Raw genomic sequence first — 19,783 nt, forward strand, 5'->3', positions numbered from 1 at the left:
ATAGAAAAGAAATTTTATAGCAATGTTAGAATACTTAAGATTTTATCATATTGGAGTGATCCTTTTCAATGATACATGTACATGTGGAAATGATACTAACCCTCAAATGTGTTTATCTCAATACACCATAATTAGGAATCATCATAACTTACATGTACATTTGTATGATAAACAACAAAAGTTGATTGTTTACAGAACACTGTGACAGTCTCAGAAGCTTTCAGAGCAGGCAGGTGACATTAAAATTTCATAACTCTACTCTTCACTACCCAGATTTTTTACAACTTTGTATGTTTCCATGAGATGTAAAAATTATTCTGAACTGAATTCTAAATTATAGATCTCAGCTACAAAGTCCAGTCACAGGCATAAATTTGGAGTCAGTCATCTAGAAAAAAAAATTACAAAACTACAGTACTACAAATCAAAGAAAGACTCATAAAGCAAGGCTTGAATTCTACATAGGCTTTAGAGGTTTTAGATGGTATTTCTTTGGAAAAACAATAAGTTACCTTACATAAAATATATAACCTGTCCAATACTATAAATCTGAAGTCGCGATAAGCAAGTTGATTTCCTCTAAGGATTACTCCGGCAGTTAACAGCAGCGTTAACCATATCATTCTCCTTTTAGGCACCATTAGAAAAGCATTTACTTATCTACAGCCTATACCATATAACGGAAAATGATGATCCATGCCAATCCAGCTGATTGCTCCCTTATTTTTCCGCCTGTTTCTTCTATGTCCAGTGGTATAATGGCATCAGGTGAGTTCATAATACACTTAGCGTTGACCTGCCTCGAGGTAAAGTGGACTTTTTACTACTTTGATGCAATCAGGTGCTGATGGATTGGGCCATTTAAGCTGACTCAGAGCTAATACGCTGCCATCAAGGTCACAGAAACCAAAGGCAGCTAGAACTGCAATCAGTCCCAGTCCCTGAGGAAATCTGCACGACTTCAACTTGGAATAAATCAGATCCATTCAACAGCGATAAGTCCCTGAACAATTAGAAGGCTTAGCGACCTAGACTGCCTTTAAGATTAATCTGTTCAGGGAATAAGGTGCCCACCTCTAGGCTGGAAGTGCAGGTAAAATTGCTGGTAGAAACCTCCAAGTCTATCTGCTCAATTAACCTTTGGCTTAAGCAATTTTACTTTAATAAATACATTTAGCGGTTTGGTTACTTATTCTCAATTGGTTGTAGTTTTAAGCAGCATGGAGAAGGTTGAAAGATCATTTTATCATGCTCATGTTTTATCTTTATTTGTATGTATCAAAAGAGAAGTGTCATAACCTTCCTTTTGAGTTTAACTTCTTAATATTGCCTTTCTTAATCATATTACCACAATTTAGACAATCTTGAAACATTGGCACAAGAAAAAAAGAGAGCTTTCTCCATGGTACTAATAAAAAAAGCTACTAGAATACATCAGAATAAATCAATTCTGTATAAGTTCTTGGAGCATTGATAGAAATATCCTTACGGTGTAAAATGTGCTCTCTAATAATTGTTCAGACTAACTTATCTGAAAAAAATCCTAAATTCATCTTAGCTGGTTTATATATATAGAGAGAGAGCCATTGTGATAATTTAGTTTCATGTAACACTATCCATTTCTTTACAGACGCAACAGAAAACTTAAGGCAATTTTATCGATACCCATCGGTCCAACTGCCTCACACAATAAATCATAGTCAACTGTTGGGACTTGTAAAAACTGCCATATACATGCACTTGTCAAGTCTGCTGCACATTCAAGCTGATATAAAGATACACAGATGGCACCCCGGGATGCCCTTAGTGCCGAGGAACTGAAATGACTTACGAACTTGAGACCTTTACTGAATAATTCATACGCACCTTTAGCTTGCTCCCATTTTGTGACTCCCAAATTGCTGAGTAACTATTAAGTGCAATTTGTACAATGAAAACAAGTTTCTTTGGAGTACGGATTTAATGATCAGAATATGGCAAATATTATTCTTGCATGCAACAATTATTATAGCTCCTGCGTAATATCAGAATACATCACTTGGAACAAGAGATTAGAACATTCCAACAATGTTATAGGATGGGTAGCTTTTATGCCTGCCCTGCAGCCTTTCTCATGTAAAAGTATATAACTATAAGGGAGGCTTTATTTTTCACTATGGCCAACGGCTCCCAATGATTCCTTACACAATCATAAAAAAACTGAACATCCAGAAAAAGAACTCTCTCTTGTGACACTAGGGAAAAAACACACATTAAAGGAGGCTTTATTTTTCACTATGGCCAACGGCTCCCAATGATTCTTTACACATAAAAAACTACACATCCAGAAAAAGAACCCTCCCTTGTGACACTAGGGAAAACAAAAACACACATTTAATGCACAGCAATGTGAAAACTCTTTAACATCTAGATACTTAATGTAATAACCATGTCTACCACCCAGACGCTCCATAATTGGAGATGGATAAGTAATGTTTTCCAGGTGCCCTTTACATGTAGTTCGTGCGTGTACAATCCTTCAGGACAAGCCACTCAAGTGACACAGCGCTAGCAGGGCTCGAAATTTGTTTCGGGGAATAGGTGCACTGGTGCACCAAACCTAAAATATTGGGTGCACAAAAAAGTTTTTGGGCGCACCATATAAGATAGAATAAGTAGAATGTCAGCAAGAACTAATTATGTTTTATTTCTAATAAAAGTACACTTTAACAATGATTTTACTATTTTTCTGACATTTAGATGTTAAGAATAGTTAATACTTAACTATACATTCAACATCTTTACATAGTTTACGTAAACCTACGAAAATATTTGGGTGCACTTGTGCGCCCACGGAAAAAAACTGGGTGCACAGCTCCAAATTTGGGTGCACTAAAGTACATGTACTGTAATGATTTTAGTATTTTTCTGACATTTAGATGTTAAGAATAATTAATACTTCTATACATTTAACATCTTTACGTCATAGTTAACGAAAATATTTGGGTTCACTGGTGCACCCACAGAAATAAACTGGGTGCACAGCTGCAAATTTGGGTGCACTAAGGTGCACATGCACCCAGTATTTCCAGCCCTGGCTAGGTTCCCTACAATTAGATGTCTGGCTGACTTAGTAGGGAATTTATTAATGTCTTAATCTGCCCCTCCCCTGGGCTTAGCTGCAGACATGACAGAGCCATCACACATCCCCCTGTGACAGCCCAAGTGCATTTATTACCATATCAGTTTGACAGGATGGTGGATTGGATTGATTTCAGCTTCAAGCTGTCGCATTTTTCTCCGGTGTGTTACGGTCGGGGCATTTGTTGCCCGGTATGGAATAATAGCACCCCTGGGCGCGGGAATATGGATCAACACGGTCCCCGAGCGATTATAGTTAATCACAGGAGACAACTGTGTTGTTGCTGGCTCCACTCGCAACACAAATGAAAATATCAATGTCGAAATCAAACATACAAACTTGAAGATAACCAACTTGAAGGTAGAATTTGTGTAATTTTCAAATTGAATCAAACAAGATTTGAAGATGAAAGGTTATCAAGAACTGAAAGGAAACATCTTTGAAGGAAAACAAAAGAATGAAGGATAGAGAGAAGGAAAGGAGAAAGAGTAAACTCAGAACTATAGCTGTTAGAGGAAAATGCTTCTTCAGTGACATATACCATACTAATATGGAACCCTCGAAAGAAGTGGAACTATAAAATGGATGGTGAGTGAGTGAGTGAGTGAGTGAGTGAGTGAGTGAGTGAGTGAGTGAGTGAGTGAGTGACTGACTGACTAAGTGGAAAGAAGTAACAAAAGCCTGTCATGCATAAACTTAGGGACAGTAGTTAGTAATCTTTAATTTGCGTAGAATCTTAGATTTATGGTCCCTTCCACTGCCTGAGAGTGGGGTCATTTTCTTCCTTGTACGGGCCAACATCTATTCTCGATACGAATAAATCATTCGCAGTCCAGAGGGCTGAATATATGCATCTTGGTTTTAATGGCAAGGGGATTCCTCCATTATACAAAGGGCCAAGCTTCCTACTAAGCCTTGGGCACACCCAAAACTTCTAGAACATTCAAGGCAGAACAATGCTGTATGGCACTTGTCCAGTGAGGGAGGCAAACTTATCAAACTACTGTCGTAATTCAATGAGCTAAACTTTTTAAACAAGTTCATCCCTGGGCAATGTAAAGTCTACTTTCCATATTTCAATTCTGCTACAGCTATGTCACAATTGTAAGACATGCAACTTTCCAAAATTGCCAAGGTTGTTATCAGTAGACAAGGGTAGATTTGCTGTAGAGCCATTCATCTATCATGTTGAGAATTACTGAACTTTTGGAACGATTTGACATACATAACAGGTGACTCTCACTTATAGGTACTTAGACCAAACTACAGTGTAATGTTTGATCCAATCACAATCTAGGAATACCCCAAACTCTTTTTGATATGCTTGAGGTGTGCCTCTCCTAAAACACAAGAGCTCCAGCTTTACGTCCAATCCAAGAGGGTGTCCCTTGCCGAAGCTAGGTTCTGACATTTTTATTACCCGAGTCAAGCGAGGAAATAAGGTGTAAAGTGCCTTTCCCAAGGGCACAACACTGGGGCCTGCTAGGGATTTGAACCCAGAACTTTCAGATTCAAGCGTATCAGATTCATTCAGATTCCACCTATTTTTTTGCTTGGACATATTGGCAATATTTTTGGTAACTGGTTTCTTACATTGTGCAGCAAGACTCAATGACAGTGACAATGGCTGATATTTGAAAACCTATGCCTGCTATCTCCTGTTGTAGAGTGAATGGTGTTTGTACATATTTGTATATAGTATGTTTCTGTGTACCTGTCCTGTCTTGTCTTGTCTGTCAAATTGTAAAAATCAAATACATAATTCAGGGGTGAATTAGCATTCCCTGCTTTTGTACGATTTTGTGGGATTGAATAAATTGAATTGATGAAATTGAATTGAACTGTTTTCTTCATTTTACCATTATATAGTCATAGATGTAATAACTTTGACCTCAGCAATCAGAGTGTGTGATACATCAAATTTCACCAGACATATGAACAGACTGTTTTATGTAAAAGGTGTCTTGACTATGTGGGTCAGCCCGTTTTAATTGGACCAAATGCCATCTAGATTTAAGTTTGTGTGTCCAAACACCTGCGCTGTTACGTCTCAGGGGAAGTCGCTGATCTTAAATCAAATCAGACTCCAAAGCAACCAGCCGGAAGGGTAGATTACAAGTAAGGTTTGGCTCACAACGTAATTAACCTTTTCATCCTCTATAATCTTCCTATTGTGTAACCTCTGACTGTAAGCCTTTAAGTCTAACTAATAAATGTATTCAAACAGCTTCAGGAACTTACTTTGTCATAAGCACTAAAAACACAAAACTACACTTTGTCTACCAAATCAACGACCAGACAATTTATATATTGCATAATAGCCACATGTTTTGAGCACATTGTCATTGTCTTTGTTACTGTATTATTGCAAATTACTATATATCTGGTCAGTAATTTGTAATCAATGCATTTTAATGTATTATTTATTCCCTATAGTTTAATGTTTCAAAGGCTGCTCAGATATAGCTGGTTGCATTGCAAGAAATTCAATGTAGAAACTTCAAGCAACTTTTAAAAGCCCTTGCCATATCTCTCACTTCCATCAGTCATAAATCTTAGGTAGCCCTGACACCAACAGACATCACTCACATAAACATGTACCGCATATAACACATCACTCCATACACCACCGAAAGGAAAATACAGTTAAGAATCCAATAATCAATCCTCATGCTGCAGGCAATAACGCTTATTACAGACACAGAAACTACTGCAAAAGGGCATCATTTTTCACCTCCATAAAGATTACATCACTTCCGTAGATGCTAGTCTCTTGTATAGGTTTTGCTCCTGCTTTGTTATCAGTGTAAAAATGATGGATGCGCTGAAGGAACTTTCTTGGCAGTGAAGAAGTGGCTACCCGGCAAGCTGTGAGCTGATTGGGAGGAGTGCAGGCCCCCAACTTGACAAACTGTAACCATTACCTCCCAGTGGCAGAGACTCCAGATCTACTAAGCTGCCCGTCTTATCGTCACCAGAGAGCCACACATTTTGCTTGTGAGGAGAGATAAGTCCGTCCGTGCAGGCCGACTCCCGATGGGTAATTGATCTGTGAGGTTGCTTCAGAATCAATCTCTGGCAGTCATCTCCAATTGAGAGTGTGTAAGTCGCCCTGGTGCAAGGCTAGGACAACTGTTGAGAGCCCAGTGATCATGAGGGCCTGCATGGGGGGTCCTCACAACATTGTACGATAAATTTTGAGAGCCGGCTACGTATTACGCTGAATTCAAGAAGCCCTTCCATTACACTTTACAATAGATTCCTGGTAGCTACAGCGCATTACGTAGAAGAAAACGGCGAATAACGCTCTACGCAAAATGTCCCACACTCTACGTTGAATTAGAGCGGTCCGTCTACGCTCTACGTAGAATTAAAACCGACGATTATGCTCTACAGAAAAGGGCATGCCTCCCAGTGGCAGAGATGCCAGATCTACTAAGCTGCCTGTCTTATCGTCACCAGAGAGCCACACATTTTGCTTGTGAGGAGAGATAAGTCCATCCATGCATTCCCCGACTCTCCCGATGGGTAATTGATCTGTGAGGTTGCTTCAGAATCAATCTCTGACAGTCATCTCCAATTGAGAGTGTGTAAGTCGCCCTGGTGTAAGGCTGGGACAACTGTTTAGCCCAGTAAGGGCCTGCATGGGGGGGTTCCGACAATGCTCTACGATAAATTTCCTGGTAGCTACAACGCAAATACATAAAATAAAATGGTGAATTACGCTCTACGCTAAATGTGCCACGCTCTACGTTGAATTAGAACGGTCCGTCTACGCTCTACGTAAAATTAAAACTGCCGATTACCAGATTACGCTGTACGGCAAAGGGCATGCCTCCCAGTGGCAGAGATGCCAGATCTACTAAGCTGCCTGTCTTATCGTCACCAGAGAGCCACACATTTTGCTTGTGAGGAGAGATAAGTCCGTCCGTGCAGGCCGACTCCCGATGGGTAATTGATCTGTGAGGTTGCTTCAGAATCAATCTCTGACAGTCATCTCCAATTGAGAGCGTGTAACTCGCCCTGGTGCAAGGCTGGGACAACTGTTGAGCCCAGTGTGACCACTCTACCATCATAACCACAGCCTTCAACCACATAATCAATACTTTCTTTCCAAACAAGGGTCCTCCGGGAGGTATTACTTATTGTTGTCCTTTGTAACGGGTACTTCTGTGGTCTATATCAGTTTATTAATATTTCAGGCTTTCATAAAAGCTGTGAAATCCTTCAGTGTCCCCATTTGCTATGGGCTTCAAACTCAATCATAGAAGTTAAAGCACAAGTCAGCAAGAAAGAGGGTATGGTACAAAAACGTTTGGGACCTGATTTCAAAAGATGTAGTCAAAAATGTAATATTACTAATAAGAAATGTTAACAATGAATTCCTTTCATATTTAGATGCACCTAAATAATCGTTGACATGCCCAAGCAATACAGTCTTGGAGATTACAATTTGACACCGACCTGGCATCCTACAATTTTTCCAAGGATTCTTAATCATTATAAAATAAGGAAATAGCTGCCTTTAAATGTTTGCACTATGAGAGTGATGTCTTGTTGTGACATCACGTCACAAATGTCAGAAAAAAAACTAATTGTTTCATTTCTAAAGAAAAGTACTTCAACAATGATTTTATTATTTTTCTGACACTCTAATGTTAAGAATATGCTGCATACTACTATACATTTAAAATCTTTACATATGTAAACCTATAAGAAGACATTTGGGTGCACTGGTGCACCCACAGAAAAACAAATGGGTGGACAGCTTCAAATTTGGGTGCACTTAGGTGCACATGCACCCTGTATTTCAAGCCGTGGGTTGCCAATGGTTCAATCAATGCCAGTTTGTAACTGTGCAAGCTACCTACAATCCCATCAGTTCTCAACCATGCAAATAATGAAATAAAGATATCCACAAAGCTGTCATTCATCAACCACCTGTGATCTGGCTATGGCATCTAAATCGTCCCGAGGATAATGACCACTGTTCCTGGGTGAGACCAATATTTCACACACCTACGCAGATAAAGCACAATACCTGTCACATCCATTTAATCAGTAGCTATCAGCAAATATACCGCTTCTGATACTTGGATACTAAATATTCAGTCCATTAGCTGTCGTACACAAATACACAAATACGCAGGTAATCTTCCTGGACCGTAAAGACATAGAACAAGGACAAACTACATAAAGGCTAACATCTAGCTGTATTTACAATTACATCATGGTTAATCAATTAGACTCGTTGATATACATCACGAGCTCCTGCCGAAACTTACACTTAATAGCGCATTTAACGCCATCAAATTTCATCAAATTACATTTCTAAAACTGAGTTCTCAAACATGGAAGACATTAGAACAGAACTGACCTTTGTAGTGATTAGAGAAATCCATAGGTTTGACAAAATGTGTGTAATATTATCATCAAGTTGCAATTGCTATATACAATTGTTACCCGTCCTTCACTTTCATTGCATGAACTGTGACTTCAAGGTTCAACAAGAGTTCCGAGATCTCATACCTCCATGAAATATGGGCTTGATATGTAAATGTAAATTTCTTCTTTAATTACGCAAATGACCTCTGCATTAACATAATACATGCATCGTGATGTTAACGTTTGATTAACTTAAAGATGTCCCAAGTATGACATTCCCATCATTCACCATTGAGAAATCATAGTTTTTTTTTGCATTAATTATGCAAATTAGGTCATTATTTGCATAATTAGTATCTGTTGATGTTCCATCTGCCATAGGTTACATACATTACATGTATGAAAGTTCTATAATGTAAAACACTGTAATTATAGAATTTCCTCATTAATTATGCAAATAAAGTCCTCATTTGCATAATTTGCAGTTAATCATGTACATCTCTCTGTCAGATACCTACACACCAAAAATGATGAAAATACGCTGTTCCTATCTGGACTTATTGGCTTTCAAAGATTTCGCCCGAAAGTCCCCTGCAGTTCCTGAACAAGCTGCTAGGGGGACCAAACCCACACCACTTATTCCTGACAGGAAAAGCTATTTGTCACCAAAAATTCAAGACCATAGCATGTTCAGGACCAAAGATACAAAAACCGGAAGTTCTGCTGCAGTACCAAGGTCATCCACCAGGAGGCCCATATTTGACCTTGACCTTTGTCTTCCTAAGACTTATCAGCATACCAAATATCATCACAATCCATAAAGGCGTTATGAAGTTATGCTGACTACAAAGTTGCGGAAACACGCACAGACACACACACAGACACACAGACACACACACAGACACACAGACAGACGCCGCCAAAAACAATACCTCCATTTTTCATGGAGGTAAAAATGAATCACTGTCATTACCTTCTTCATGTTCTTTCATCTGAGAGTTTGAATTTATCGTCTGGTTACGGGGTTAGGCTGCAGTGAGGTTTGTCTGAACATGTTGGATGAATTCAATAATGGTGTCTGAGCTACACAATACACTACTTCAGCTACCCTGGCATGCTCTTGACCACTCCCTCAGCATGCATGTAATAATGGAGCAACGGCTTGTTCAACCTGTTACACTCCAGTACTAATATACTTTTTATAGTCGTCTACTGCATACTGCAAGAAATGAAAAATTATCCACTTCATTGGGCATCGATAGCTGCGAATTTAGGAACCATGCTCCTGTGTCATTCTATAACACATCCATGCCTATTTTTACTCCTCCCTTTCCAGGTAAGTGACTGTAAAATTTGTTGTAACTTCAAGCATGTCTTCAGGACCTCTACAACCTCTCTATTCTCCGAGCGACTGGGAAACGCTTTCCACTGCTGTGCCCAACGTTCCAGTGCTCAAGAGAAGCGCATTTTATTCCACACAAGGGATGCAAACAAGGTCAAGACCAAGTACAGCAGCGGATAATGAGTGCGTTCACCTGCTGTACAATATGGACAGGCCGGCGGACAGGGGAATTGGACCAAATTGCAGAAATAAAAGGTTGCGCTGCCCTTGCATATCTAAGCGTGGCAGAACTCGGCATGGAATATTAAGCGATGCGATAAAAAGCCAAGTTCAAGGGTAGAGGAGTGTCCACATGGGGAAAGTACAGCCGAGGTAGAAAGTTGGGCTTAATTGAGTCGTTGATCACCTGGCAACAGCTCAAAGTGCCCGGATAATTCGACGATAACCGAAAGCAGATGGGCGCTGGGTATGAGGCCAGTTTCTTCAGCCCACTTTAAACTGATGACAGTATATGGTCGTACAACCATTGTTGTGAGCAACGGATTTCTTTAGACACACGGCCAGGAAGCATGGCAGACACCCGCAGCGCAGGATGGCACGTCATGCGAATTCAAAATGGCAAGAGAATCCTTTTTTCATCATGCAGCAGCAGATTGTTCTTTTTCTGCTTTTATTACTAGTTTTAACTTGCGTTGCCCTGTGGACGAGACGCCTAGTTCATACCCAGCAAAAGGGTTTGAGGTGCAAGTGTTAAGCGGGGCAATATCGGGTATCGGTTTGAACCCGGCATTAACATCTCTATCATCAAACTTCTGCATGTAAAAGAACCCAACACACTTATCCAAATTTAAAGACTATTAAGACCCCATATGCATGGATGAAAACATGTCAGTTGTAGCAAAGCTGTTTTGCGCTATTGCTAGCTATATATTTCAAATAGCATCATTCTTTAGATGACTCCTTTACCTTAGTTGAATTCTTCCAATTATAAGTCTTGGCAACATGGCAAGATGGTTCAACAATATTTTTCTGACATTTTGGTAGCAGCAACAAGCTTAGGAATGAATATATCTTTTGGAAGGATCCATAGCTACTTCTGTCCAAAAAAAAATAAAGTGTTGGATCCAAAAACTACATGTGAGGAATAAATATGATGACAGACACTGGCCTCAAAAATCAATGGCATCCAATTTTACATTCATTTCACAAGAGTTGGACGAATATTCACTTTTCATTTGTATTCCTTACGCATCCTCTATCTCCTTTCTGCCTTGAACCCTTTGATAAGCTCTTCCTTCTATATCAAGACATTGCAATAAATTTTCTCACCAAATTTCAATAACCAAATTGCCTCAAGTGCTGTTTGCAATGCAAACATCTATTATTGAAAAAGCACTGCAGCAAAAACATAAACTTTAGAATTACGACATGCTTTGATGTCTCTACCTCAGTTGATTTACAAAGAGATAATTGCTAAATGACATGTTACTTAATATGTAAAGTACCGTGAAAGTGGCTATAAACCCAGGATAGCCATAGGTAACATATCACATTAGGGTGGAGAACGGTATTGATAAACTCTTTCTCCAGACACCCAAAGTGGGTGATTCATGCGCACATAATGATAACCCCGAGCGGTAATCCTGTTTTCTCCCGGAAACAGTCGGAAGAGGAATTTGAGCGGCAAGAAAAGTCCACAAAAGCAGCTGACCTTTCTGTGCCCGGGGAAGTTAGTCTACGGAACAATCATTCTCTCTCTGCCCGGTAAACACTCAGGCCTCCAGGCTTTGTCAGGACTCACTGTGTTTCCACAGGAAGATGTGTTCAGTTCAATACATTCTGTATTCAAGGGCTTGTCCACGCAATGACCTAGGGGATGGACAAGGACTGGAGAGGTATTTAAGGGCTTGTCCACGCAATGTCCTGGGGGATGGACAGGGACTTGACAGATAACTGAAATTCCTGATTTTTTCACAGTACTTTTAGGTTCACTGTTCTTACTGTCACTTCAAGAGGTCCACATTCAAGGTACTGTCACTTGAGTACTGTGAACTAATCATTACAGTTAACAAGCAATTCCTGGACTTTCTCTTTCTTGCACATGAATGTATCTTTTCGTGAACATGTCCACTTAGCCCGTGAAATTTTGCTACCATAAGCATCAAGTGAATTACTCTACAGTATCTTTATCATACCTGAAACACATTACAACATATAGCCTCTTCTTTAGATATTCGGAAAAAACAAAACCTTAAACAACAAATTCTCTCAACTCAAACTTGTCCAAGTAAATTGTCTCCCATGGGAACAGGAAAGACCTAGAAGACTGGGATAAAACACATCAATCCTTGAGCCAAATTGGCAGATCCATGACTCTATTAGACACAGCCAGCTTCCTTTATATTGGGGACCATGGCCTTAAATGACCTGTATTGTCTTTTCCACAGAAAAATAAAGGGATTGTGCTTTCATTGCTAAAGAGTGAAATCACATTCCTCTATATCTGATATATAACGTTACACAATTTGCAAGCTGTACATGTAGTACTGTGAAGTTACAAACACAGATAATTTAAAGTATAGCTTACAATGTATATACACATCGTAAAACATGCAATGTTGTAAAACAGTCAACAATGCAAAGTGATGATACAAAGTGTCCCACTGCAAAAAGTTACAAACACAGATAATTTACAAAGTGTAGCTTACATACCGGTTACACATCGTAAAACATGCAACAGTCAAAAATGCAAATTAGTGATGGTACAAAGTGTCCTACAGCAAAAAGTACAGTCTGCAACAGCAAAAGTAAAATGATTGATGGGCCTTCACTACAAAAAGTTTAGGGTAATCCCTGCATTGTGGCAATTCCTGCTACAGTTATTGATTGAGTGGTAAATCCCATAACATCACCAGAGAAATGGATCACTAGGGAAGTTCCATGATGCACTGTTTCTCCCCTGACAGTTGTCATAATCTGTAGCAACTTTTTCATTAGGTTTCAGATTTTTTCAAAGGAAAGACTTTGATCACAGCTCTTGTTATATCATATTGCACTGTTGCTCAAAATGAATGATGATTCCCAAAGATTACATAACAGTATGATGTCATATGATGACTCATTAGTTTACAAATAAATGACTTAGATCTTCCACTTCAGTCTCAACCTCAACCTGACCAAATTTTGAAACTGCCAAATTTGGCTACAAGTGACAGAGCTGGGCAATCACATCAGTTTCTTTGTTACTAGACTGAATAACTACAACAAAGAGGTATCCAGAGGGAAATCATCAGGGATATATATTGTCAATTATATAATAACTGAAGCTGTGATGTCAGCAATAACATGATGTAATTTGCTTTGCAGCATGTGTATCAAGCAATCTTCATGTTCTCTTAGACTAGCAATTTTGATTTTTATTGCCAAATTTCATATTGCAAATTTCATCAGCTCGTAACAGGAAAACCATGCCCAACATTTCCTACATAGAAGCATGCAACATTCTTATCTTGTTCTACACAACATACTAGATCAGTACTAGATGCTACTACAGATTATACTGTATGTCTTCCTGTACCATGTAATTAGTTGTCACCTCCATTTTTACCAGCAATTTTGATTTTTTTGCCGAATTTCATGTTGTAAATTTCATCAGTTCATAACAGTTCTTTATCTTGTTCTACACAACTTGCAGATTATACTGATGTCTATGATGTACATTGTACCATGTAGATAGTTATCACCACAGTAAAGAAGCAGACAATCTGTCTGGGAACAGCTCATGAAAACCCGGCGAATGCACCGCCCGTGTCACATACAGCAGGTACATGTAGTCTCTATCCAGGGCTGGAAATACTGGTTGCATGTGCACCTTAGTTCACCCAAATTTGGAGCTGTGCACCCAATTTATTTCTGTGGGTACACCAATGCACCCAAATATTTTCTTTCTTCGTTTTCGTATGTAAAGATTTTAAATGTATTACTATTAGACATAGCATATTCTTAACATCTACGTGTCAGAAAAATAATAAAATTAATTGTTGTGGTACTTTTCTTTAGAAATGACACATATTGGTTTTTGCTGACATTTTATCATTTCGATCTACATGGCGCACCCAAAATATTTTTCTGCACCCAATTTTGTAGCTTGGGTGCACCATACAGTAGTGCACCTTTTCCCAAAAATGAATTTCCTGCCCTGCTCTATCTGAGGAAGAATCGATGGGTCAGACAGGAGACACCTCGCTCCCCTGCATTTTACTACTTACCACGCTGATTGCTCCCAGTGACACTGACGTATTGATTGGTTCCTCTGTGAAATGCCACCTAAACAACTCCCAATCATCACAGGGCCATCTACTACAGATCTCAGGACTTGAAATACTGGGTGCACCTTTGTAGTGCACTTTTCTGTGGGTACACCAGTGCACCCTATTATCTTCGTAGGTTTACGCAATATGTTAAGATATCAAATGTATAGTATTAGTAGTATAAAGCATATCCTTAACATCTACAATGTATATGCCAGAAAAATAAAAGAATAATTGTAACAGTACTTTTCTTTAGAGATGAAACATAGTTAGCTTTTGCTGACATTCTATTAAATAAAAAATTATTTTATCTTATGGCACACCCTAAAAATTTTTGTGCACCCAAAATTTTAGGTTGGGTGCACTTAGTACACCTATTCCCAAAAATGAATTTCGAGCCCTGGATCCCAACCCAGCCCTCTCTACCAGCGGGTCACAAAACTACCCTACCAGAAAATCAGACATTCAGACGGCAGAAAAAGGGTCTTGGCTAAAATGTAGACAGCGGCTGATAATTGAAACCGATGGCTGGGAGGGCGCTAAAGGCATGGTTAATTAACTGGATAATCCTCCGGGTTCCGCACTAAGCATGGTTTTAAGGTCAACAATTCAACAGTGATTTAGACGTTATGGAGTACACTGGGTCAGCGTAGCAATTACTGGAAATTGGTTATTATCTGGATAGAACGCTGACCCTTGCAAATCATACTATTAGCACTAAAGCTCAGAGCATACTGATAAGAGTTATTTTGTACTTGATAACTGTAATATATACAGCCTAAGCACCTTTGTATTTGTTCAGTGTCATTAGATACTGTGTGAAATACCTGTACTAAGACATTATTATGTACATGTATTACTGGAAATTGGTTATTATCTCGATACAATGCTGACCCCTGCAAATCATGCTATTACCACTAAAGCTTCGTCTTCAAATACTGATAAGAGTTTTGTAAGATATCTGTAATATAGGCAGCCAAAGCACCTTTGTATGTGGTCACTGGACACTGTGTGATAAACCTGTACTAATAGATTATTATGTACATGTATTACTGGAATTTGGTTATTATCTTGATACAATGCTGACCCCTGCAAATCATGCTATTAGCACGAAAGCCGACCGTCTTCAAATACCGATAAGAGTTACAAGTATTTTGTAAGATATCTGTACTATATACAGCCTAAGCACCTTTGCATATGTTCACTGGCATTGGACAATGTGTGATATACCTGTACTAATAGATTATTACGTACAAGTATTACTGGAATTTGGTTATTATCTTGATACAATGCTGACCCCTGCAAATCATGCTATTAGCACTTAAGCCGACCGTCTTCAAATGCCGATAAGAGTTACAAGTATTTTGTAAGATATCTGTAATATATACAGCCTAAGCACCTTTGTATGTGGTCACCGTCATTGGACACAGTGTGATATTCATGTACCTGTACTAATAAATTATTATGTACATGTACATCATTGGTTTGTCCTTGCCAAGTTTTAAGATGGAAACTATGTACTGCTTTTACAATTCTCCATAATTCTACCCTGTAATGTTCTTTACTGGAAGGACTACATGTAGTACATGTCAGCAAGGAGCTTGAGAATAACTACTAGTAGGTAATATTCCGCACACAGTCTTGCTATCACCCTGAGCTTGCCAATCTTCGAGCAATTGTACTATGTATCAATACAAGAGAGACCTAATTAATAGTTGTCCATACAAGAAATGGGATGTCCAGACACGAAAATGTCACTGATGTAGCAGATGTCCATGAGTCCTGAGCTTTTGAATGGGTCCCTGAGATTGGACTGGGAGTTTGCCAACACTGGAAGACAGTTGTGAAGCTGTCAAGCTGTCCCCTGGCACTTACAGCCCACTCCGAAAAGCAATAACATTACCCTGACAACCTGCATCCACAATTTACCGGCCCTTAGACAGAGTTAAGATCACCGCAATCCCCCGAAGCTCTGACCCAGTTTACATAGAAATTGTTTCTTCATCCAGATTTACTGGGGGAGTTATGGTCCGTGACCTATTGAAATATTTCATTACTATACAGTATATGCTGGTACTTATTCGAAATCAAAGCACTAGAATGTAGTACATTGTACTTCAAATTCAAATGGGGTAGTAAGCCCTCAGTCCTGTGTATGGGAAGTTTTAATCGTTAGACCTCTGCACATTGAAGAACCCAGCACACTTGTCAATAAAAGTAGGCATCATCTCCAGTGTTGTTGGATGAAGCTGTGAACTGCTGCAACTTAAAGTTGCATCACACTAGCTAGTACATTGAATTGGCTCTATAGTAATGATTACTATTAGCTATTACTAATAGACTTTAGTATTGGATGACTTCTTGAATTACATGTCATAATTTACCTTTTTAGTATGGGGAATAAACCCCAACTAGAAAGGCCAATATTTGCTTTGGAGCAAATACAGCGATGGGTTCACCACATTTTACGACATGGCAGGGAAAGAATGGGAAACACAAGGGAAAACAATGATTTACATTGATATAACTATAATATGAAGTAAAATACAACAAAAACAACAGTTGGATAGCTATTCCCTACTTTATTGGTTAGGATTTTTAATTGCATAATGCAAACTGTTGATTTTCAAAATAAAAAAAAACGTCCATGCCCGGCATTCCACTGCTGGAGCAGGAAAGCTTGAAATACCTACCAAAACACTTGAATACAGACATACTGTCAGTATGGAAATGCTTCTGTGCAGGTGTTAATCAAGTTAAATCCCAACAGCCAATCAGCAAGAAGTATAGAGGAAAGCTGCATGCCTATTGGTTGATGCCCTGCATTCCATTGTGATGACTCATGTCCAAACGTGGTAAACAAGGCACCCTAACACAGTAATACATTTGCTATAACACAGCCAAAAAACTCAAATAAAACCATTCTAAAAGCCTGTATCACAATAATTTAAAAAACGCCTAGGGGTATTTGCCCACTGTACCTCCATACCAAATTTCAGGACCTTGGGCCCTAAAATGAAGAAGCTGAATCCATTTAAAAAATGGCAGGAGGAGAAGGAGGAGGAGGAGAAGAAGAAGAAGAAACATCAGAAAAAGCAATATGGTTTCACCACACCACTTCGTGGTGTGGTGAACCCATAATGAGTTCTCTTCATATAAGATACATATGTGTGCAACAATGAAGCTTGCACATATCATACATTGTACTAGAAGTCAATCTTAATTTGTCTTGAGCAAAGTGAAGTTCCAACCATGATCTTTGCAATGTAACAGCCTTCAATGTTATGCATTTCTGACAAAAACCACCGTCCTGCATCAGTTACAAGGGAGTTACAGTCAAAGGAAGTTGCATGACCATTTTACGTATGTTCGTCTTACCCTATCCAACCTACACCTTTAGGACTTTGCTATGCCCATCAGATTTATGTACACATGTATAGCTATATATGATACCACTATAATAACTGCTTAAAGGCTTTGGCAGAGAGTGTGGTTGTTACACAAATGACTGAACATGTCAGCAACTCTTCTGACCTAGCTGTACCCCCTATCAGCAGACTAAGGGAATGTATGGGGTATTATAATCACTGCAATCATACAAGTGACATGAGGAACAATATGCTGGGAGTGAAAAGAACCAGTGTACAAGAGGTTAGCAATTTCATATTAAGGTCGCTAGATTAGAGTTTCAGAACCACAAAATGCAAAAAAAGATTGCGGTCCTTTCGTATTCAGTTCACTATCCTGATAAGAGTTAAAACAACACGGAAGTTTACGAATACACTTTCCATATTTAGAGCAATTGTTCACTATACTTTTAACATCCTGGCATACAAAAAACATTATCAACTGAGCCAATCTGTATATCTATATAGGAGTTGAAACAACACGGAAGTTCATGCACGTTCCATATTTCGAGCAATTATTGCATACTTTAACATCCTGTATATAAAGACCATTATCAACTGACCCAATCTGTAGATCTTGTTTTGGTAAGTTTCTGTAATTGTTTGCTTCTATGTCCAAACGACTATTAGTATTATGACCATAGTTTTTTTATACAGTAAAACTAAGGTCCAGTTAAAAATACAAAAACACCTGGCTCCCAGGTAAAAATTTGGCATAGGATATGAGACTGGACACACACGTATGTGCAGTCAATTTCACATTCCCTTATCATTACTTTTTGTTGTTATCTCTACTGTGCCAGTTCAGTTCAGTTCAAATGTGCCAACTTACCAATAATGTTGTGCTACATCTGTGTAAAACATAGCCAAACTTTGCAGATATATATAAATTCCCTCCGTGCCTGCTTCAGACAATTTTCCTACGAGTATGAAATGTAATTTGGCAGCGCTGGGCTGCCAGAGTCCTACTGTTGACCCCCAGCTGTAAGCACCAGCAGTGATTTCCATAACAAAGCCTCACACCTGCCAGCTCTAAAAATAACAACTGAACTCTTGAATAACACTGAATATAAAGATGACATGTTAGTGCACTAGAGCATATGCTGCCACCCAATTAGTATACATAGTGTACTACAATATGTGCATACCCTTAAGCCATAACTAGCAGAAGGGGGTGATAAATTCAAGTTGCAGCTCTGGCATACAATCAGAAAATATTCAAACCTGTAAATATGACACATGATAAATTCAAGTTGCAGCTCTGGCACATAATCAGAAAATATTCAGACCTGTAAATCGAACACAGAGCATGTTTTGAATTACATTATGATACTTTGAAGACATCATAAAAACGTATTCCTTAGCCGATACCTAATCTTCCATATGTTAATACCTGGAAAATGTGCATTGAAAATGAAATACACATAAAACGACACAAATAGTTAGTTGCCATGTAAATTGTCCTTCAGTTAATTCCAAAATAACAGCAATGAATTGTATTGATAAGTTCTGTTGAATCACAGTGGGACAAATGTGTAATGATCAGCTGCAACACCTGAAACAAATTGCTACAAATGCATGCATTTTCAAAACAATAGCACGCAGGTTCATTCACATCATAAATAAAGTAGTAAAAACATTTTTCTCTGAGTCAGAGGAAGGTTCATATCAGAGGAACATTGAATTTAATATATTAAAATACAAAAACTAAATCTTTACCTACAAATAGATGATATCATTTTGGTGGTTCATACGTACCAGACATGACAAATGTGCAAATACTGTAATTGGGGAAAGTCGAAGTAGCAAACACTTTATATTATACGGCCCTTGCGTGCTACCCTAAAGCTGCGTATGACATGGCCTAGTCATGGTGGAATGTCAGTTTCGAGTGCAGAGTTCACGCATGACGCAGCAAGCAGCAAGCGAAACCGACACGTAGATAACTCCCTTTCAACAACAAAAGTCAGCTGAGAGCTGAGAACTCACCTTGGGGTTTTGTAGAGTCCAGAGGTGGTGGTCAAAAGGGCCAGGAACAAACTGCGTACACAACAGAACAAGAACGGTGTGTGGTCATGATAAAAAGAGGTCACGCCTCCTTCTTGATAGCTTGCATAGGCAAGCAAAACTACCAGGCGTAGATTTCACGACCGCAACAAATGACATTGTGTAAACAAACAATGTTGACAGGAGCAGGAAGTTGTCGACGATAATTTTT

At 38.9% G+C, this 19,783-nt stretch overlaps 1 protein-coding gene across 1 annotated transcript in view; it reads right to left on the bottom strand.

The window, feature by feature from the left end:
- Positions 1-19,783, bottom strand: part of LOC109470690 (putative bifunctional UDP-N-acetylglucosamine transferase and deubiquitinase ALG13) — a 60,630-nt gene that overhangs the window by 39,999 nt on the left and 848 nt on the right. The window contains 1 exon segment of the mRNA XM_019769720.1: positions 19,555-19,605. Coding sequence (XP_019625279.1) covers positions 19,555-19,605 — 51 coding nt within the window.

This window comes from Branchiostoma belcheri, unplaced genomic scaffold, assembly GCF_001625305.1.
Source record: "Branchiostoma belcheri isolate BF01 breed outbred unplaced genomic scaffold, Haploidv18h27 scaffold23, whole genome shotgun sequence".
In the NCBI taxonomy this organism is placed as follows: Eukaryota; Metazoa; Chordata; class Leptocardii; order Amphioxiformes; family Branchiostomatidae; genus Branchiostoma; species Branchiostoma belcheri.